Source organism: Suricata suricatta, chromosome 9, assembly GCF_006229205.1.
Source record: "Suricata suricatta isolate VVHF042 chromosome 9, meerkat_22Aug2017_6uvM2_HiC, whole genome shotgun sequence".
Classification (NCBI taxonomy): domain Eukaryota; kingdom Metazoa; phylum Chordata; class Mammalia; order Carnivora; family Herpestidae; genus Suricata; species Suricata suricatta.
In genome coordinates this window covers 69,957,751-69,976,239 of record NC_043708.1, presented here as the reverse complement: position 1 = coordinate 69,976,239, position 18,489 = coordinate 69,957,751, and the positions used below count along the sequence as shown (strand labels likewise).

The window sequence follows — 18,489 nt, the reverse complement described above, 5'->3', positions numbered from 1 at the left end:
TTGTACACAATGGAGAGAATTGGTTATTCTCTTTGCTAATGATACAAATCTCAACAGTTAACTTTTTTTTTACTGATCCCAAACCTGTGATAGGCTATAAAAACCACTATGTAGCTAATATCCTGCCTTATACTTTCTGGCTGTGATAAGTAATTTTTAAGAATAAAGAAGGTTCTAAGAGATTTATCATCTTTCTATGCAGATTAATGAATCTTCTAAAACTTGCTTTGGAAAAAACCAAAATATAAAAAAATAAAAATAAAAATTTCTTTGGATATATAGGCCTGACCCTGCAATTAGTGGGTTTAGTGGGCCATCTCCCTCTCAAATTTTTGCTTAAAGACCTATGTTGAGGAAGGGATTTCTTGTTCCCCATTCTCATTTTTCAATAACCTTTTTCAGTAATGCATATATATTTCATTCTTTTTTTTAGTGTTTACAATTGGTTGCCTGAATTTTAGAAAATATTTTTCTTAGGGTGCCTGAGTGGCTCAGTTGGTTAAGTGTTCGACTTAGTCATGGCTCAGGTCATGATCTCACAGCTTGTGAGTTCGAGCCCCACATTAGGCTCTGTGCTGACAGCTCAGAGCCTGAAGCCTGCTTCAGTTTCTGTCTCTTTCTCTCTGCCCTTACCCTGCTTGTGCTTTCTCTCTCTCTCTCAAATATAAATAAACATTTAAATTTTTTAAATCTATTTTTCTTTTTAAAAATTTTTACTTATTTATTTATTTTTTAAATGTATTTTATTTTATGCTTATTTATTTCTGAGAGACAGAGAGAGACAGCACGAGCAGGGAAGGGTCAGAGAGAGGGGGATACAGAATCTGAAGCAGGCTCCAGACTCTGAGCTAGTTGTCAGCACAGAGCCTGACATGGGGCTAGAACCGACAGACTGTGAGATCATGACCTGAGCTGAAGTCGGATGCTCAACCTACTGAGCCACCCAGGTGCCCCTTATTTATTTATTTTAAATGTTTATTTAATTTGAGAGAGAGAGAGCAGGAGAGGGAGCAGAGAGAGAGAGAGAATCCTAAGCAGGCTCCACACCATTAGCACAGAGCCCGATATGGGGCTCTATCCCATGAACCATGTGATTATGACCTGAGTCAAAATCGAGAGTTGCATGCTTAACCAATGAGTCATCCAAGTGCCCCAATATTTTTCTTTCCTAAAGCATGATATATTTACATATCGTTGACTTGGTAAAGAGCAATAAGAATGTAGAAGGAAGTGGCAAGAAGACAGAATAGCTACTTGAGAGTTCCCCAATTGTAAAAATTTTGGTTTTCTCCTTCCAGTTTCTGGTTCTTTTTTTTTTTTTTTTTTTACATAAAGTTCTTTAACGTTTTATTTTATTTTTGAGAGAGAGAGAGAGATGGAATATTCGTGGGGGATGGGGGAAGGGAAGAGAGAGGGAGATAAAGAATCCAAAGCAAACTCCCAACTCTGAGCTGTCAGTGCAGAGCCCAGGGCAGGGCTCGAACTCATGAACTGCGAGATCATGATCTGAGCTGTAGGCAGATGCTTAACCAGCTGAGCTACCCAGGCACCCCCAACTCTCAAGTTCTCCACTGGGATTATTTCATAGCCTAATGGGATTTCCATCTTGGCATGTTTCTTGAGATTTTATCACTGTTTTTCTTCTTCATTCCTCTGAGTGTATTCTTTTCCTAAACATAAAGATGATCCTTTGTCATATTCTAGCTGAAGATAGTAGATTTAATTTTTCTTTGCTGTCTCAGCCCTCAATCCTAACCCTCATAAAAGAGGAAGGGGAATTAGGCTTTCAGTACATTCTGCTTTTAGCTGCTTGGGTGAGCCATCATATTTGAGATACTATTTAACATTATAGGGAGATAAAAGCTAGCTGAGACTCAGGGAGAAATGAAAACAAGGTCATATGAACCAGAGAAGGAGCAGACCTTTGGTTAATAACTAAACCCAGGATTAGTTAATGATCAGTAGAGAAATTATATGTAGTCTGAATTCTAACCTGCCTAATCAAGGGACCAATTACACATGGTCAAATAATCAAGATAAAATAAATGGAAAGGGTCAGTGAAGGGCCAGTTTGGTAAAGTCAGCAATGTCTGAAAATGTGTTTTCCCAGTCTGTGAAGTTGAACAACTTCATTTTAGTGAAGGGCCAGTTTGGTAAAGTCAGCAATGTCTGAAAATGTGTTTTCCCAGTCTGTGAAGTTGAACAACTGATCCAAGTAATTTCTAGATTGCCTCATTCAGGCTTCTAAAATTTTTCTTCCTCAGTCAGACTTCTTCTAACTCTCATATCTCAAATGGTAGCTCCAGCACTGTCTACTTCTTACCTTGATTTATTTTTGTATCTCTTACCTCTAACATTATATACTTGTTTACTGTCTGAATCCTGCACTAAAATGTAGGCCCCATAAATTCAGAAATTTGGTAGGTTTTTTATTATTATATACCTAGCTCTTTGGATAAATTTTAATATGTAGTAGACACTCAAAAATTATTATATAAATGAATGGCATGTTGATCTAAATATCCACTTGTGTTTTAATCATACCAGATTCTATAATAACCTGCTAAGGGCTTTTTTCTGCTGTCTTACTCCATGACCAATAGTTAATCACACTACCTGTTTTGAATTCTTATCTCTAGATAAAACTAAGTATCTTTGGGGATTGGAGAGCACCTTACAGACCTGTGAGCTTTCTTCTAATCCTAGGTCATAGACTATACCCTTAGCCATAACTTGCCATCTTTCAAATGCATACCTCTAATTGTTCCTTCTTTGGTAAAGCCTTCCCTGATTCCATAGGCAAACTTTTACACTGACTTTTGTAATCCTAACCCACCTGCTCTTAACTCTGGGAAAGTGTTTTATTTGTTATTTGTCTGTTTCTCTCACTAAACCAAAACCTTTAAAAGACAGGTATCAGCTTTGTATTGCCTAATGGTTAATGAGGTACCTGGTACAATTTAAGTAAATAAGAAATGTTTGTTAAATGAATGAATGCACCTTAGGCTGGGAGGGAGGAAGGGGGGAATGATTCAAGGTAAGGTCAGAGAGAGAGGCTTCAGCGTATACGAACTTGTAGGTCATGGTAAGGGCTTTAAGCACAGAAATGTCATTATCATATATATAATTTTATTTATTTATATTTAATTTAATTTTTAAATGGATGTTTATTTTTGAGAGAGAGAAAAAGAGAGTATGAGCAAGCGGGGGAGGGGCAGAAAGAGAGAGGGAGACACAGAATCCAAAGCAGACTCCAGGCTCTAAGCTGTCAGCACAGAGTCTGACATGGGGTTTGAGTTCATAACCCCATGAGATCATGACCTGAGCTGAAGTCGAACACTTAATTGACTGAGCCACCCATGTACCCCATCTGATATATCATTTTATTAAAAAAAATTGTTTTAATGTTTATTTGTTTTTGAAGGAGAGAGAGACAGAGTGTGAGTGGGGGAGGGGCAGAGAGAGAGAGAGGGAGACACAGAATCTGAAACAAGCTCCAGGCTCTGAGCTGTCAAAGTCACAGGCTATGAGATCATGACCTGAGCTGAAGTCAGACGCTTAACCGACTGAGCCACCCAGTGGCTTAAATTTTAAAATTCTCTAATTTTAAAAGAGAATCTGGTGAATTCTGCTGAATGGAGAATGGATCATAGAGATATTAAGAGTAGGGGCACCTGGGTGGTTCAGTTGGTTAAGTGTCCAACTTTGGCTTAGGTCATGATCTCACAGTTTGTGGGTTTGAGCCTCGTATTGGGCTCTGTACTGACAGCTAGCTCAGAGCCTGGAGCCTGTCTTTGGATTCTGTGTCTCCCTCTCTCTCTCTCTGACCCTCCCCTGCTCATGTGGTCTCTCTCTCTCAAAATAAATAAAAAAAATCTTAAAGAATTTTTTTAAAAATCTCAAAAAAAAAAAAAAGACTAGAAGCAGGGAGACTACTTAAGAGGCTATAGAAGAAATCTAAGCAAGACTTCTTGAGCTAAAATGGTAGCAATAGAAATGGAGAGGGGTAGTCAAATCTGAGATACTTTCTGGGAAGAACCATTGTTGATTTGGATGTGGAAGATGAGAAAAAGAGAGGAATCAAAAAAGATGTCTGGGTTTTTGTCTTGAACACCTGAATAGGATGATTGTACTCTTTACCGAGGCTGAGAAGACCATTTGAGGGAAAATAACATTTTGGATATTAGATTATAGATGCTTATTAGAACTCCTGAAAGAGAAATCACAGAGACAGATAAATTTACCATTCTGAAGCTCAGCACATAGGTCAAGGATGGAGCTATAAATATGGAGCTCATTAGGGTATAGATAGTTTTTAAAGGCTTGGGACTAGGGAGCGTCTGGGTGGCTCAATCAGTTAAGTGGCTAACTTTGGCTTAGGTAATGATCTCACAGTCTGTGGGTTGGAGCCTCGCATTGGGCTGTGTGCTTACAGCTCAGAGCCTGGAGCCTGCTTCAAAATCTGTATCTCCTTCTCTCTTTGCTCCTCCCCTGCTCACTCTCTGCCTCTCTCTCTCAAAAAGCTATTAAAAAATTACTAAAAAAAATAAAGCCTTGGGACTAGATGAGCTCACCCAGAGAAGGAGCCCTTTCAAAATCTAGTGACTAGGTGAAGGAGGAAGAGAAGTTAGCAGAAAGCAGCAGTTGACTGAGTGGAAGCAAGGAGAGTGTGATATCACAGGAAACTGAGAAAGGGAAATGTTTCAAGAAGAAAGATATAATCAGTGACTTGATATCTTCATTAATTTTCCATATGTCCCAAACCCAACTCAGTATCAATATTCTTTAAAAAAATTTTTTTTAACATTTATTTATTATTGAGAAACAGAAGAGACAGAGCATGAGGATGGGAGGAGCAGAGAGTGGGGGAGACACAGAATCCAAAGCAGACTCCAGGCTGTCAGCACAGAGCCTGATGCAGGGCTTGAACCCACAAGCAGTGAGATCATGACCTGAGCCAAAGTCAGACACTCAGCCAACTGAGCCACCCAGGCATCCCTGAACTCAGTATTCTTAACACCCTCCACCCTGCCCACCCTCCAATGCACACAGGAAAACGGGCTATTCTTCCTGTGTCTATAATGGTAAATGATAACCATTATCCACATAACGACCAAACCAAAAATCTAGGAGTCATTCTTGATTCCTTTTTCTCTCTGCATATCCAATCAATTATTAAATCATCTTAGTTCTGTCTCCCTAAAATACGTGAATCTCTCTATTTTATCTCCTGTCTTCTAGTTCAATCTATCATTGTTTCTCTCCTGAATTACTATAGTAGCTTCTTAACAGTTCTTTTGACATCCAGTCTTTCCTTTCCTATCAATTCTTCTTATCGAGGCCAAGAATTCATTCTAAATATAAGTATGATTAGTTTATTTCCCTATTTAGAACTATTCAGTACAACCATTGCTTTGAGAATAAAGTCCAACGTTTAACATCGTCCATAGGGCCAGGCCTACTTTGGTCACTGCTTATCCCTTTAGTCTCATCTTTTATCCTCTCCCTCCAACCCCACTATAATAGAGACATATTAATTCTATTTAAATTCTTTAGATAATTTTCTTTTTTGTTTCTGGACCTTTGTACAGGCTGTTCCATCTGCAGATCTATATGTCCCCAAATATATATAGGGATATGTACACAGTACCTACAATATAATACCATATTGCCGTATATTATATTACAATTTTCTGTTTGCTCAATTTGTGTTCTCCTATGAGGATAGGGGCAGTATTAATCTTATTAATCTTCTATATAACCTCCTAACATAGTACCAGAAACACAATAGGATTTAGTATTTTTTGAAAGAATGAATAGAATAATCTTTCCTAATGAGGTTTTCCTTTAATATGGTATACAAAACATGGTAAAGGGGTAATACTGGGAAAACTATTGAAGTAGAAATATTGAGACCAGATCTGCCTGCTAGCTTGTAACTATTTCTTTGAACCATTCATAGTCTTTCACATGTAATGTGAAATAATGATATTCATCTTAGTTCTTGTAAAGATCAAGTAAAATAATGTTATAAAAGTATTCTTAAAGTTGTAAAGTACTGTATTAAAGAATAATGTGGAAGGGCACCTGGGTGGCTCGGTTGGTTAAGCATCCACCTCTTGATTTCAGCTCAGATCATTATCTCACAGTTTATGGATTTGAGCCCCAATTGGGCTCTGCACTGACAGTGTGGAGCCTCCTTAGAATTCTCTCTCTCTCTCTCCCTCTCTGTTCCTACCCCACTTGTGCTCTCTCTCTCTCAAAATAAATAAATAAACTTAAAAAAATTAAAAAGAATAATATGGGGGCACCTGGATGGCTCAGTCGGTTAAGCGTCTGGCTTCCGGCTTCGGCTCAGGTCATGATCTCACGGTTCGTAGGTTTGAGCCCCGCGTCAGGCTCTGTGCTGACAGCTAGTTCAGCACCTGGAGCCTGCTTCGGATTCTGTGTCTCCCTCTCTCTCTGACCCTCCCCTGCTCGCACTGTCTCTCTCTGTCTCTCAAAAATAAATAAAAAACATTAAAAAAATTTTTTAAAGAATAATGTGGAGGGGCGCCTGGGTGGCTCAGTCGGTTAAGCCTCCGACTTCGGCTCAGGTCAGATCTCATGTTCGTGGGTTTGAGCCCTGTGTCAGGCTCTGTGCTGACAACTGGCTCAGAGCCTGGAGCCTGCTTCCGGTTCTGTGTCCTTCTCTCTCTGTCCCTTCCCCTCTCATGCTCTGTCTCTCTCTCTATCAAAAAAATAAATTAAAAAAAAAAAAGAATAATGTGGAGAACTCACAGTAGATTATGGAAGGTCACAAACATACAGGAAAATAATTAAAGATCATAAAGGAAAAAGAAGTTTGTTTTTAAATTATTTTCAAAGGGAAGTATAAAATACGTGTCTACTTTTTAAATATCAACTTTATAGACATGTACCTTATGTATTAAATTTACCCCTTTGGAGTTTGCATTTTATTTTAATATTTTTTTAACATTTATTTATTTTTGAAAGATAGAGACAGATCATGAGCAGGGGAGGGGCAGAGAGAGAGGGACATACAGAATCAGAAGCAGGCTCCAGGCTCTGAGCTAGCTGTCAGCACAGAGCCTGACACGGGGCTCAAACCCACGAACTGTGAGATCATGACCTGAGCTGAAGTTGGATGCTCAACTGACTGAGCCATCCAGGCGCCCCTGAAGTTTGCATTTTAGTGACTTTAGTATATTCACATAATTATGCAATCACTACTACCTAATTTTAGAATATTTTTTTCTATATATAATATATATATATATTTTATCCATTAGCAGGCATTTCCCAAATTCTCTCCACCCTCCCCAGCCCTAGGCAATCACTAATTTACTTTCTATCCCTATAGGTTTAACCTATTCTGGACATTTCACAAATATGGAATTAATGTGTGATCTGTTCTGACTGACTTCCTTCACTAAACATGGTGTTTCTAAAGTCCATCCACATTGTAGCATGTATTAAGACTTCAATAACACTTCACTCCTTTTTATGACAAAATAATATTCCATTATGTAAATGGGTATGTTTCATGTATTCATTCATCAGTTGAGAGACATTTGGGTTGTTTCTACTTTTTGGCTGTTATGAACATTCTGCTATTAACATTTGTGTATAAGTTTCTGTAGGGGCATATATTTTCATTTCTCTTGGGTCTATATGTAGCAGTTGAATTACTGAGTCAAACGGTAACTCTATGTTTAGCTTTTCGAGAAAATGCCAGACTGTTTTCTCAAGTACTGGCACTATTTTACATTCTAACCTGTAGTGTTGGAGGGTTTTGATTTCTCCATATTTTCAACAACTCTTAGAAACTCTCATCTGTCTTTTTGATTATAACCATCCTAGTGGAGTGAAGTGGTATCTCATTGTGGTTTTGATTTGGATTCCTCTCTTGACAAATGACGTTGAACATCTTTTTCTGTGCTCACTGGCCATTTGTATATCTTCTTTAAAGTTCTATTCATGGGCGCCTGGTTGGGTCACTTGGTTAAGCATCCAGCTTTGGCTCCGGCCATGATCTCACAGTCTGTGGATTCGAGCCCCACATTGGGCTCTGTGCTGACAGCTCAGAGCCTGGAGCCTGCTTCCGATTCTGTGTCTCCCTCTCTCTCTAACCCTCCCCAGCTTGTGCTCTGTCTCTTTCTCTCTCTCTTTCTCAAAAATAAATAAACATTAAAATTTTTAAAAAATAACAATTCCTTGGGGTACCTGGGTGGCTCAGTCGGTTGGGCCTCCGACTTCAGCTCAGGTCATGATCTCACGTTTGTGGGTTCAAGCCCCACGTTGGTCTCTGTGCTGACAGCTCAGAGCTTGGAGCCTGCTTCTGATTCTGATCTCCCTCTCTCTCTGTCCCTCCCCACTCATGTTCTGTCTCTCTCAAAAATAAATAAAAAACATTTAAAAAAAATTCCTTTGTCTTATCCAATAATCAGAGTTCACATTTCTGCAGCTGTTCATAATTATTTTAAATAATTTGAATTGGGATTCAATAAGGTCTATATCAGTTGGTTGTTAATGTCTCAAGTTTCTATTTAACTATAAGTTTCCTCGTTTTTTTTTTTTTATTATACTGAAGAAAATGGTCTTTTGTCTCATAGAGTTTTCCCCAGTGTGGATTTTGTTCATTGTATCAAAATGCTTCTTTGTGCTTTGTATTTCCTTAACCAGAATCATTTGATGGGGGGGGGCGGGGGGAGGCAAGACTACTTTACAGTGGTGTTGTGCTCCACCAAGAGGTACATAATGGTCTTCTGTCTCTTCTGTGTGATGGTAGCCAATGATGAACACATTGATCCATTAAGTAATTAGGATTTGCAAAATTCTGGAGTGCCTGGGTGGCTCAGTTGGTTGGGCATCCGACTTCAGCTCAGGTCATGATCTTGTGGTCCTTGAGTTCTATCCCCATACTGGGCTCTATGCTGAGACGGCTCAGGGCCTAGACCCTGCTTCGGATTCTGTGTCCCCCTCTCGCTCTGCACTCCATCTCTCTCTCTCAAAGATAAACATTAAAAAATTTTTTAAGGAATTGCAAAAGGCTAATATTTAATTCTATCATTCCTATCTTATTTTTTTTAGGTAGAATATGTCCATAAGGAGAAAACTCCTTTTCTCAACAGTATGATTACCTTGAGATATAATTTAAAATACTAAGACCTTTAGGGGAACCTGGGTGGATCAGTTGGTTAAGTGTCTGACTTTGATTCAGGTCATGATCTCACAATTCATGGGTTCAAGTCCCTCATCAAGCTCTCTGCTATCAGCACAGAGCCATTTCAGATCCTCTCTTGCCTTTTCTTTTGCCCCTCCTCCACTCATTTTCTCTTTCTCTCTCTCTCTCAAAATAAATAAATAAACTTAAGAAAATTACTAAGACCTTCAGATACTATGAAATGAGGGAGTCAGTTTCATAAAAGATAGATAGGACAAACCAATAGGTTTTGAGAGTCAAAGGTAGATAATGAGTTTACCGATGCCTTTGAAGTAAATTTGTAAAACTTAGCAACATCTTGGGGTGCCTATGTGGCTCAATTGGATAAGCATCTGACTTCCACTCAGGTCATGATCTTCAGTTCGTGGGTTTGAACCCTACATCAGGCTCTGTGCTGACAGCTCAGATCCTGGATCCTGCTTCTGATTCTGTATCCCTCTCTCTCTCTGTGTCCCTCTCCTGCTCGTACTCTGTCTGTCTCTCTCTCTCTCAAAAATAAATAAACATTAAGAAAAACTAAAACTTAGCAACATCTTTACAAATATTCAAAACATTAAAATTGTGTGGGAATATAAATCTTCAACTAAAACATCCTCTGACATTTAAAAATAAGACTTAGGAAACCAATTCTTAGAAAAAGTTGGTCTAGATAATATTCATTTCTACACTATCAATTTTTATAAACAAACAAAAATCTTTTTTTTAAATAATTAGGCAGCAAGATGTACACCCCACATTGGACCAAAATATCTTATGTCCTATCATAATAAACTACTGAGCTTCCCCTTTCTTCCATTGTGATTCCTCTTTCTATATCTTTTAGTGGTTTCTCCCTTGCTTTCTCCAGGCTCTTGTCATTAAAAGACCCTATTTTAGAACAGAAGTTTTAAAATACTATCTTCAGCAAATAATTATGTTCCATGTTACCAATTCTAAAAGAAGTGAGAATCCAGAGCCTGAAGACGAGGATACCCTTACCTGGTCCTAGTATGGAGATACAAAAAAGGAATCTAGAAGTAGGTAGTTTCATATATTGTTCCAATAAAATAAATAGTATTTAATACTTGGCGTCATCTAGATGTTTATGTTATCAACTGACCTACTTTTATTACTATCTGTTCTATGTTATTATATTAACAAAATAATCTCAATTAGAAAAAAGTGAGCAAAACTTGTCCTTTGTTAGGAAAAAAAAGAAGCCAAACTGTTTTTTAAAATGAGACTGAAGAATTTGAATGAGACAGAATAGAGAGTTTGCTAACAATCAAGATTTCTTAAATACTGAAATACATTCCTGAGTTAGGTTTTAGAATGTATTTTGATGGATAATTCAAAATAGGCTAAACATACTCCAGCATCAGGCAAAAGCATGTGTTTCTCTCCTATAACACTTCTTGCTAGTGGTTGTTTTCTGGATTTGTCTTTCCTCTTCTTGGAATGGTCAGATCTAGGATTTGGGTTTGAGTTTTGGTGTAAGTAGGCCTGCTTAGGCCTAGGCAAAAGGCCCTACTGAGTCTGTTTTGGATTCCTGGAGTTAAGACAGGGATCTATTTCCTGTGCACAGAGTAGGGGATGTGAGCAAGACTGGGAGAGGAACAGGTAAAAGGAGTTCTCAGTCAAAAGAAAAAACAGAGAAGCTTGGGTAGGTCAGTCGGCTGAGCATCCAACTCTTGATTTCGGCTCAGGTCATGATCCCAAGGGTCATGGGATAGAAGCCTCACTTACTGAGTATGGAGCCTGCTTAGGATTCTCTCCTTCTCTCTGCCCCTCTCCCCCTACTTGTGTATGCCCATGCTCTCTCTCTCTCAAAAAACATTTTTAAAAAAAATAAATAAATAAAAGAAAAAACAGACCAAACTTCTTTTAACTCAGAAAAAACATGGTAGTAGAGTTGGAAGTGTGGGGGAAACTGGGAAATTAGACATTTGCTATTGATTTGAATTAAGGTAGAAATTAGGGTTGGACAAATTTTTCCTCCTGAAGAATCTAGAAAAAGACAAGGCAGTAATGTGTACTCATGTGTGCTTATTAGGAAGGGAGTAGTTTAAATCAGTTTATTTAGATGGGAAAGAGAAGGATTTAAAAGAAGAATTCTTTTTCTCATAAGTTTTATTTCCTTTTAAACAGCCGTCTGTCATGTGTTCTAGTTTGAGAGGAGATTGCCAATTGCCCCCTATTTTTTTCTTATCCTTTTTGAGGACTGAGCTCAGTAAGTTAAAATGATTAACTTTTTATGAGACAAATGGGACCTTTGATGATCTCTAAGGGAAGAATAACTGGTCTAGGGGAGGATTTGGGTTTTCTTGGCCCAAGCTTGATCCTAACTTAATTTCACTGCAAACTGATCCCAAGAATGGATTAAGATGTTAGGGATGCTATCTCTTGGCTAAACGTTACATTTATTTGTAACATCTATTCCTCCCCAACCCCTTGCCACTTTAGGTAACTCCTGGGATTCTGAACAACTTTTCCTACATCTTCACTGCTCAAATTTTTAAAAGTCAACATGTTTTGTTTTTATGAAAACAACCACTTAAAAAAACACTGGGGTTGAGGAAGGGGTAAGGGGGTGATGATCATGGAGGGGGGGGCACTTGTGGGGAGAAGCATTGGGTGTTATATGGAAACTAATTTGACCATAAATTATTATTTAAAAAAAAAAAACACTGGGGTGCCTGTGTGGCTCAATTGGTTAAGCGTCTGACTTCGGCTCAGGTCATGATCTTGCAGTTTGTGAGTTTGAGTTCCACATCAGGTTCTGTGCTGACAACTTAGAGCCTGGAGCCTGGTTCGGATTCTGTGTCTCCCTTTCTCTGTCCTTCCCTTGCTTGTACTCTATCTCTCTCTGTTTCTCAAAAATAAATAAAATTTTTTATTTTCTTAAATTTTCTAATGGTTTTTATTTTTTTTAATTTATTTATTATTTACTTTTGAGAGACAGAGAGAGACAGTGCAAGCAGGGGAGGGTCAGAGAGAGAGGGAGACACAGAATCTGAAGCAGGCTCCAAGCTCTGAGCTAGCTGTCAGCACAGAGCCCGACACGGGGCTCAAACCCACAAACCGTGAGATCATGACCTGAGCTGAAGCCGAATGCGTAACCAACTGAGCCACCCAGACACCCAAATAAAAATGTTCAAATGTTAAAAAAAAAAAACAACTAAAGAAGACTATAATTAAATCCTACCTAATTAGGATTAGTTCAGTTTGCCTGTGAGTAGAAAGGAAAAAGGGTAGAGGCTATATAAACTTTTTATTTATTTATTTATTTATTTATTTTGAAAGAGCAAATGAGCACAACAGGGGAAGAACAGAGAGACAGGGAGAGAGAGAAAATCCCAAGCAGGCTCTGCACTGTCAGCACAGAACCCAATTCGGAGTTCAGACTCTAGAACCGTGAGATCATGACCTGAGCCAAAATCAAGAGTTGGATGCCCAACTAACTGAGTCCCCCAGGCACCCCTATAAACTTTAAAGTACAATTCTGTAGTAAGGTGATAAAAAAGCAACTCACAAATTAGGTAAAAACAAAAAGTTTTCACTGGCAAAAGTACCAAGATCTAGGGAAGGACCTTAGACAAAGGTTTATAGTCTGAGTAGGGAGGAAGCAGATGAGACATAAAGACTGCTGTGTGTTCAAAAGTAGAGCCTGACAAAGCTAAAACCCTTTCTAAATATTAACTTTTGCTCTGATTCAGTAATCCCCTGATAGGCACATCAGTATATCAAGTGGTAAAGCAAAGCAAAAGATAAAATTATTTGCCCATGCCCAGAAATAAAATTCAGGAATAGGTCATCTCCTCCTGTGCTTTTTTGCCCTTTATTATAGCAGCATAAACAGTGCAGGTGCCCCTGTGTGTGTCTTAGGGAAAGTAAATTGGTTACCAGTGCTCTGTAATAGCTAGGAATGTAGAAGCTGAGTCCAAACTAATAGTAGACAAGTTAGATCAGAACCAATTCTTTTTTTTTTTTATTGTTTGGTTTATTTTTGAGAGAGAGAGAGAGACAGAGCATGAGTAGGGGAGGGGCGGAGAGACAGGGAGACACAGAATCGGAAGCAGGCTCCAGGCTCTGAGCTGTCAGCACTGAGCCCGATGTGGGGCTCGAACCCATGAACGTGAGATCATGACCTGAGCCGAAGTCGGAGGCTTAGCCGACTGAGCCACCCAGGCGCCCCGGATCAGAACCAGTTCTAAACTTGAAAGTTTTTTGAGTATCACTCTTGTGCAAAATAAAGATTATATTTTTAAATGACCACTCTACTATACCAGAATATTCTCAATAAGATATTAAGAAGTGGGGCACCTGGGTGGCTCAGTCAGTTTAGCCTCTGACTTGGGCTCAGGTCATGATCTCATGGTTCTTGAGTTCCAGCCCTGTGTTAGGCTCTGTGCTGATGGCTCGGAGCCTGGAGCCTGCTTCAGAGTCTATGTCTCCCTCTCTGTCTCATTGCCCCTCCCCCGCTCATAGTCTATCTCTCTCAAAAATAAACATTAAAAATTTTTTTTGAGATACTAAGAAGCCATTATCCTGGAAATAAGAAACTTTGGCTTTCCCTAGTGCTGAATCCTCTAGTTTTGGGGAGACATGAATTAGGCCAGATGCTCCAGAAGAAAATGATCGTTAAAGGATGACTTCATAGATTTCCCTTTGTTTCCAGAAGTAAGGGGAAAGGAGTTATGGGTGTGTGTGTGTGTGTGTGTGTGTTGTGTTGTGTGTCAAAGACCTGTTTTTCCCTAGTAGGTGTGGCGTTTCCAGAAGAAACAAACAGATCTCCTGATGGCGTTTTATAAGCATAGAATTACAAAGTTAGAAGCAGCCATGCAGGAGGCACAGCAGACGGTGACCAGCCAGGAAAAGTAAGTTACAAATCAAATCACCAGAGAGCTTTTTTTTCTTTCAGAGAAGCGGCAGCCCTATGGTTGCAAAGCCTCGAAATTGCTCCACGTGTATTTATGTTTTGTCTTGGATAAATCAGGTACCAAATTTTTCATCCCCTCAATCTCCATTTTGTTTTTCTCTTTCTTCCCTCAAGTGGCTTTCCTCACCTTATAGATTTCTTCTTGTACCTCCTTGTCAAAAATTGCTTCTTTGGGGAAACGAGGCATAGCTTTTCAGTATAAAGATGAGAGACAACATTTCAGATGTTACCTCTAGGAGAGCATATTTGGAAATCTTAAGCTAAAAGATGGAATCCTTGGTGGAAGTTTTCAGACAGCAACAGGCCAGGAGTGTGTGTGGAAGGGAAATGGAATTGTGTGTAAACTCTGAAATCATAAGAAGTAACTGTTTATTTTGTCCACCTGATTCTTCTGGCCATCAAACTCAGCTCCTGTCTCCTGAATCCCTAGATCTCTGATAGAAATACCTTGTATGGTGGCAGGCATCTCTCTGTAAGCATTAACTAGATATTAACAGTAAGAAGCAGGATTTTTATCCCCTTGACCCGCTGGAGATGATTATTTCCATCTTTTACCTAGAGAGCTGTCAATCTTAAGGAAGGAGAATGGAGAACTGAAGAAATTTCTTGCCATCCTAAAGGTGAATGAAACAGATTTTTCCATACTATTATTTTCTCTCCTACTTTTCCTGTATATCCAACTGACTGTGTAGAATAGTGTTTCCTAACCCTTTTTCACATCATAGCATAAATAACTGATAATATTTGTACAAGTACACTCTGGTAAATGGTCGAGGGCCCAGAAGACCTTGGACTGAAGGGATCAACATGTAGCACTGGTAACCCATTCTCTAACATCCGTGAGTCAGGAGATACCATTTGGGAAACCCTCTCATAGAAGAGACATCTACTGTAACTTAAAATTTCTCTTTAAATTCCAAGACATCTCAGGACCCTTCCTCTTCCTCCAGTCCAGCTCTATTTCCTAGATGTTTCTTTCTTCCTAAGAATGTTCTTTGTATTTATATAATTTTCCTATTGATCCTACTCCTGAAACTATTCTAGCACATTTTATCCTGTCATTTTCCTTTCCCTCCTCCATAGACTCTACATATTTTCCCACATAAATCAGTCTTCAGCATTCCCAAAGTGTTTTTATGAAGAGTAACTAAATTTTTATTCTGCCAGCTAGGGAAACATTGCTGCTGTTTTTTTCTCCTACTGGGAATCTTAGCAACAATAGCTAGAGGACATTGCAGCTTAGTTATCTAGCAAGTAACATTCATTGGTTAGGCTCCTTGAGCTGCAGCTTCCTTCACTTCCATTTTTTTCACCTACAGGAATCTCCAAATTGGTACCAAGGAAGCAGGTCAGTTTTATCAGACCCCATACTAGCCCTGTTTGAAAATTGCTATTCTTTCTTGACTCTTGGCTGCAACACCTTTGTGGGCTCTAAGGTGGAGGAAATGGTTGATGAAGTTATCTTTTAATTCTCCAGTTATTCACTGAAGACTACGCAAGTAAAGTCTTGAATGAAATGTTCACTTATGAAATCCTACTCATCCTTCAAAATTCAACTCACATGTCATTTTCTCTGTCAAGACTTCATTAGGCAAAAAAAAAAAAAAAGACTTCATTAGGCAGAGTTCAATATTCTATTATTCATTTATTCAATAAATATTAAATGCCTCTTGTTTATCAGGTACCATATTAGGTGCTGGGTGTACATCACCAGTTAATCTAATTGGCAATGTCCGTACCCTACGAACTATTACATGATTTTTTTTTATTTCAGTCCTGTTTTGGTGTGTTAAGAGACCTGGCTCCTGCACCCACAGAAGTTACAGTCTAGTGTTATTTCATGTTTCCATACTTCTAATATACCAATTACAATACTTAAACATTACTTTTATTTATCTTTATCTCTCCAACCTCTCAAAGATAAGAACCATATTCTAGTTATATCTGTAATCTCAGGATCTAGGACATATAAACACTAAAGTGCTTTTTGGAGAAATGGATGAGGGGATGGAGGGAGTGAGGGAATGATGGATTTATGAATGGATGAACAGATGGATAGATACATGTAAAATTGAGAGTACTTGAGGGAAACAAGAAAGGAGGACTTCAAAATTCCTCCTATTACAAGGAATAGAGAAGATTTCACTTAGGAAATTAGAAAGCCAAGCCATCTCATTTGGTTACTTTGGCTCCATGGTTTGCGGTGATACCTGTAATTCATGATAGTAAGCAATTTGTGTGCTCAGAGAATAAGCTGTTATTTCTATAAACAATGATCTGATTGATCCTCTTAGAGGATACTTCTATTGCTGCTTTTTTATCTTAGAGACACTTAACTTCTGCTGCTGCTATTTTTTCCCCCCTTTCAGGTCAGCCACACCTCGACCAGTAGGCATTACTTCTCCATCACAATCAGGTAGTGAACATTTGCCCAAATAACCTGTGCGAGGTGAATAAATATCCTTTTCCCATATGGAACATAGGTTCCTCTCAGAGACTGTAATGTGATTTTTTCTAATCTTGTATATGATATGAAAAGATCATACAACCAGATACCCACTTGTGACGGATCGGCTAGACAAATTAGGGCACACCATTAATGGCAACTTTTCATACTTTATTCTCTTTCAGTTACTCCACGACCCAGTTCTCAGCATAGCAGCCAAGTGGTCAGGTGAGTACAGAGCCTACACAGCCATATTAAAACTATTGGCAAGAGTTGGAATATGAAAGAAATACCTACATATGGCAGATAGGGACTAAAGAGACTTTAGGTCTACGTAAAGTTTAACACCAGGTTTATTTGTTTTCTTTCTGTATCGCCTTATATAGTCGGTCCTCCTCGGTGGAGTCTGTCCCCTACAGGATGTCAGGATTTAGTAGCTTGGGACAAGTAAGTAATATTTACCTTCTCTTCTCAGAGAAATCTTTACTTTGCTAAATGAAAGCAAAGATTTATGGCAAAAATACTAAGCTTATATTGGTCTTGGTATAAATTATCTGATGCCATGCCTGACTTTCTTTTCTTTTGGCAATGCAGACCTGATATTAGAAACTAACACAGAATAAATGGGGCAAAAGTAGTGGAAATGTTTAAGGATTGAATTAACAGTAATAATTCATTTTGGAACTAGTAAAGTGTGGATCCTACTTGGACTAATATACCCATTCTGGGAGAACATATGCTTCAATGTGCAGACATAGAGAAATAGCAAAGAATTTGGAAGCCAGAGAATGGGGATATATTTATTGTTTATTATTTGTCCATCAGGGAGTCAGAGGCCTACAAGGAAGAAGAACTCCCAGAGACTCATATATTGGTGAGAAGCGGGGAAAGGGTCAGAAACCAACATATTCTGTACAGATACCTGCAGATTTCTGGTTTTCTCTACATGTATAATGCTATTATGCATTTTCTGTGCATAATATAAAGCAATTTGGTTTTTTCCAGACACTGATTCCAGGTATCCAGAGATATATTACTACGTTATTTCTGTTCTCAAACTGATAAGGAGAAACCTTTTTTGAGCAAGTCATTGAAAACCTCTGGTCAAGAGATAGGGGATGGGCCACGTGGGTGGCTCAGTCAGTTAAGGTCTTGATCTCACATGAGATCAAGCCCCACATGGGCTTTGTGCTGACAAAGCAGAGCCTGCTTGGGATGCTCTCTTCTCTCTCTGCCCCTCTCCTGCTTGAGATCTGTCTCTCTCAAAATAAGTAAAGAAAGAGATAGGCATTTTATATACTGTTAAGTGAAACTGCAATACAATCTAAGTTTATTTTGGGAGTGTCTGCTGTATAATTGGATTTAATGAAATGTTTAGAGGTGCAGTAGGCATGACTTTGAGTAGATAATGAAAGAAAATGCAAAATGCTAATTGATTCATGATGTGGTTTCATCTTAGCTTGGGCAAACCATGCATATTTAATACATAGTAGCAGAATATTTACTATTGAAGCTTGAAAAGATGTGAGTTCTTTGTGTGCAATCTTTCATTTAAGCATGTAAGAGGGTTTTCTTTTCTTAATATTTTTACATTGTAGTACTTGTTTTCTTTGTTGGGGTGTTTGCTTATTTAATACATTCCATCAAGGACAGAAATTATATGCTGGGTTTTATTTTTCCCATAGGAAGTGTGTCTTGGGCTTTTCCCTTATTATTTTCTTTCCTTTTTTTTTTTTCCTCTTCTTTTTTTTGGTGGTGGGGGTGGTTATGTTTAAATGAAGTTGCTTTTACAACACCAAAGACTTAATCATCCATTTCCTATATAAAAGGTAGCTACTTTTTTGCATGGACCTCAAGCATATTGTAGTATAGAGGTGGAATTTAAGGAAAGGTATTAAG

At 38.5% G+C, this 18,489-nt stretch overlaps 1 protein-coding gene across 1 annotated transcript in view; it reads left to right on the top strand.

Annotated features, from left to right (window-relative positions):
* Nucleotides 1–18,489, top strand: part of RNF212B (ring finger protein 212B) — a 31,896-nt gene that overhangs the window by 4,985 nt on the left and 8,422 nt on the right. The window contains exons 5-11 of the mRNA XM_029950731.1: nucleotides 13,967–14,082; nucleotides 14,704–14,764; nucleotides 15,464–15,492; nucleotides 16,514–16,560; nucleotides 16,776–16,818; nucleotides 16,977–17,037; nucleotides 17,416–17,464. Of these exons, the coding sequence (XP_029806591.1) occupies nucleotides 13,967–14,082; nucleotides 14,704–14,764; nucleotides 15,464–15,492; nucleotides 16,514–16,560; nucleotides 16,776–16,818; nucleotides 16,977–17,037; nucleotides 17,416–17,464 (406 nt within the window). The remainder of the gene's footprint in view (nucleotides 1–13,966; nucleotides 14,083–14,703; nucleotides 14,765–15,463; nucleotides 15,493–16,513; nucleotides 16,561–16,775; nucleotides 16,819–16,976; nucleotides 17,038–17,415; nucleotides 17,465–18,489) is intronic.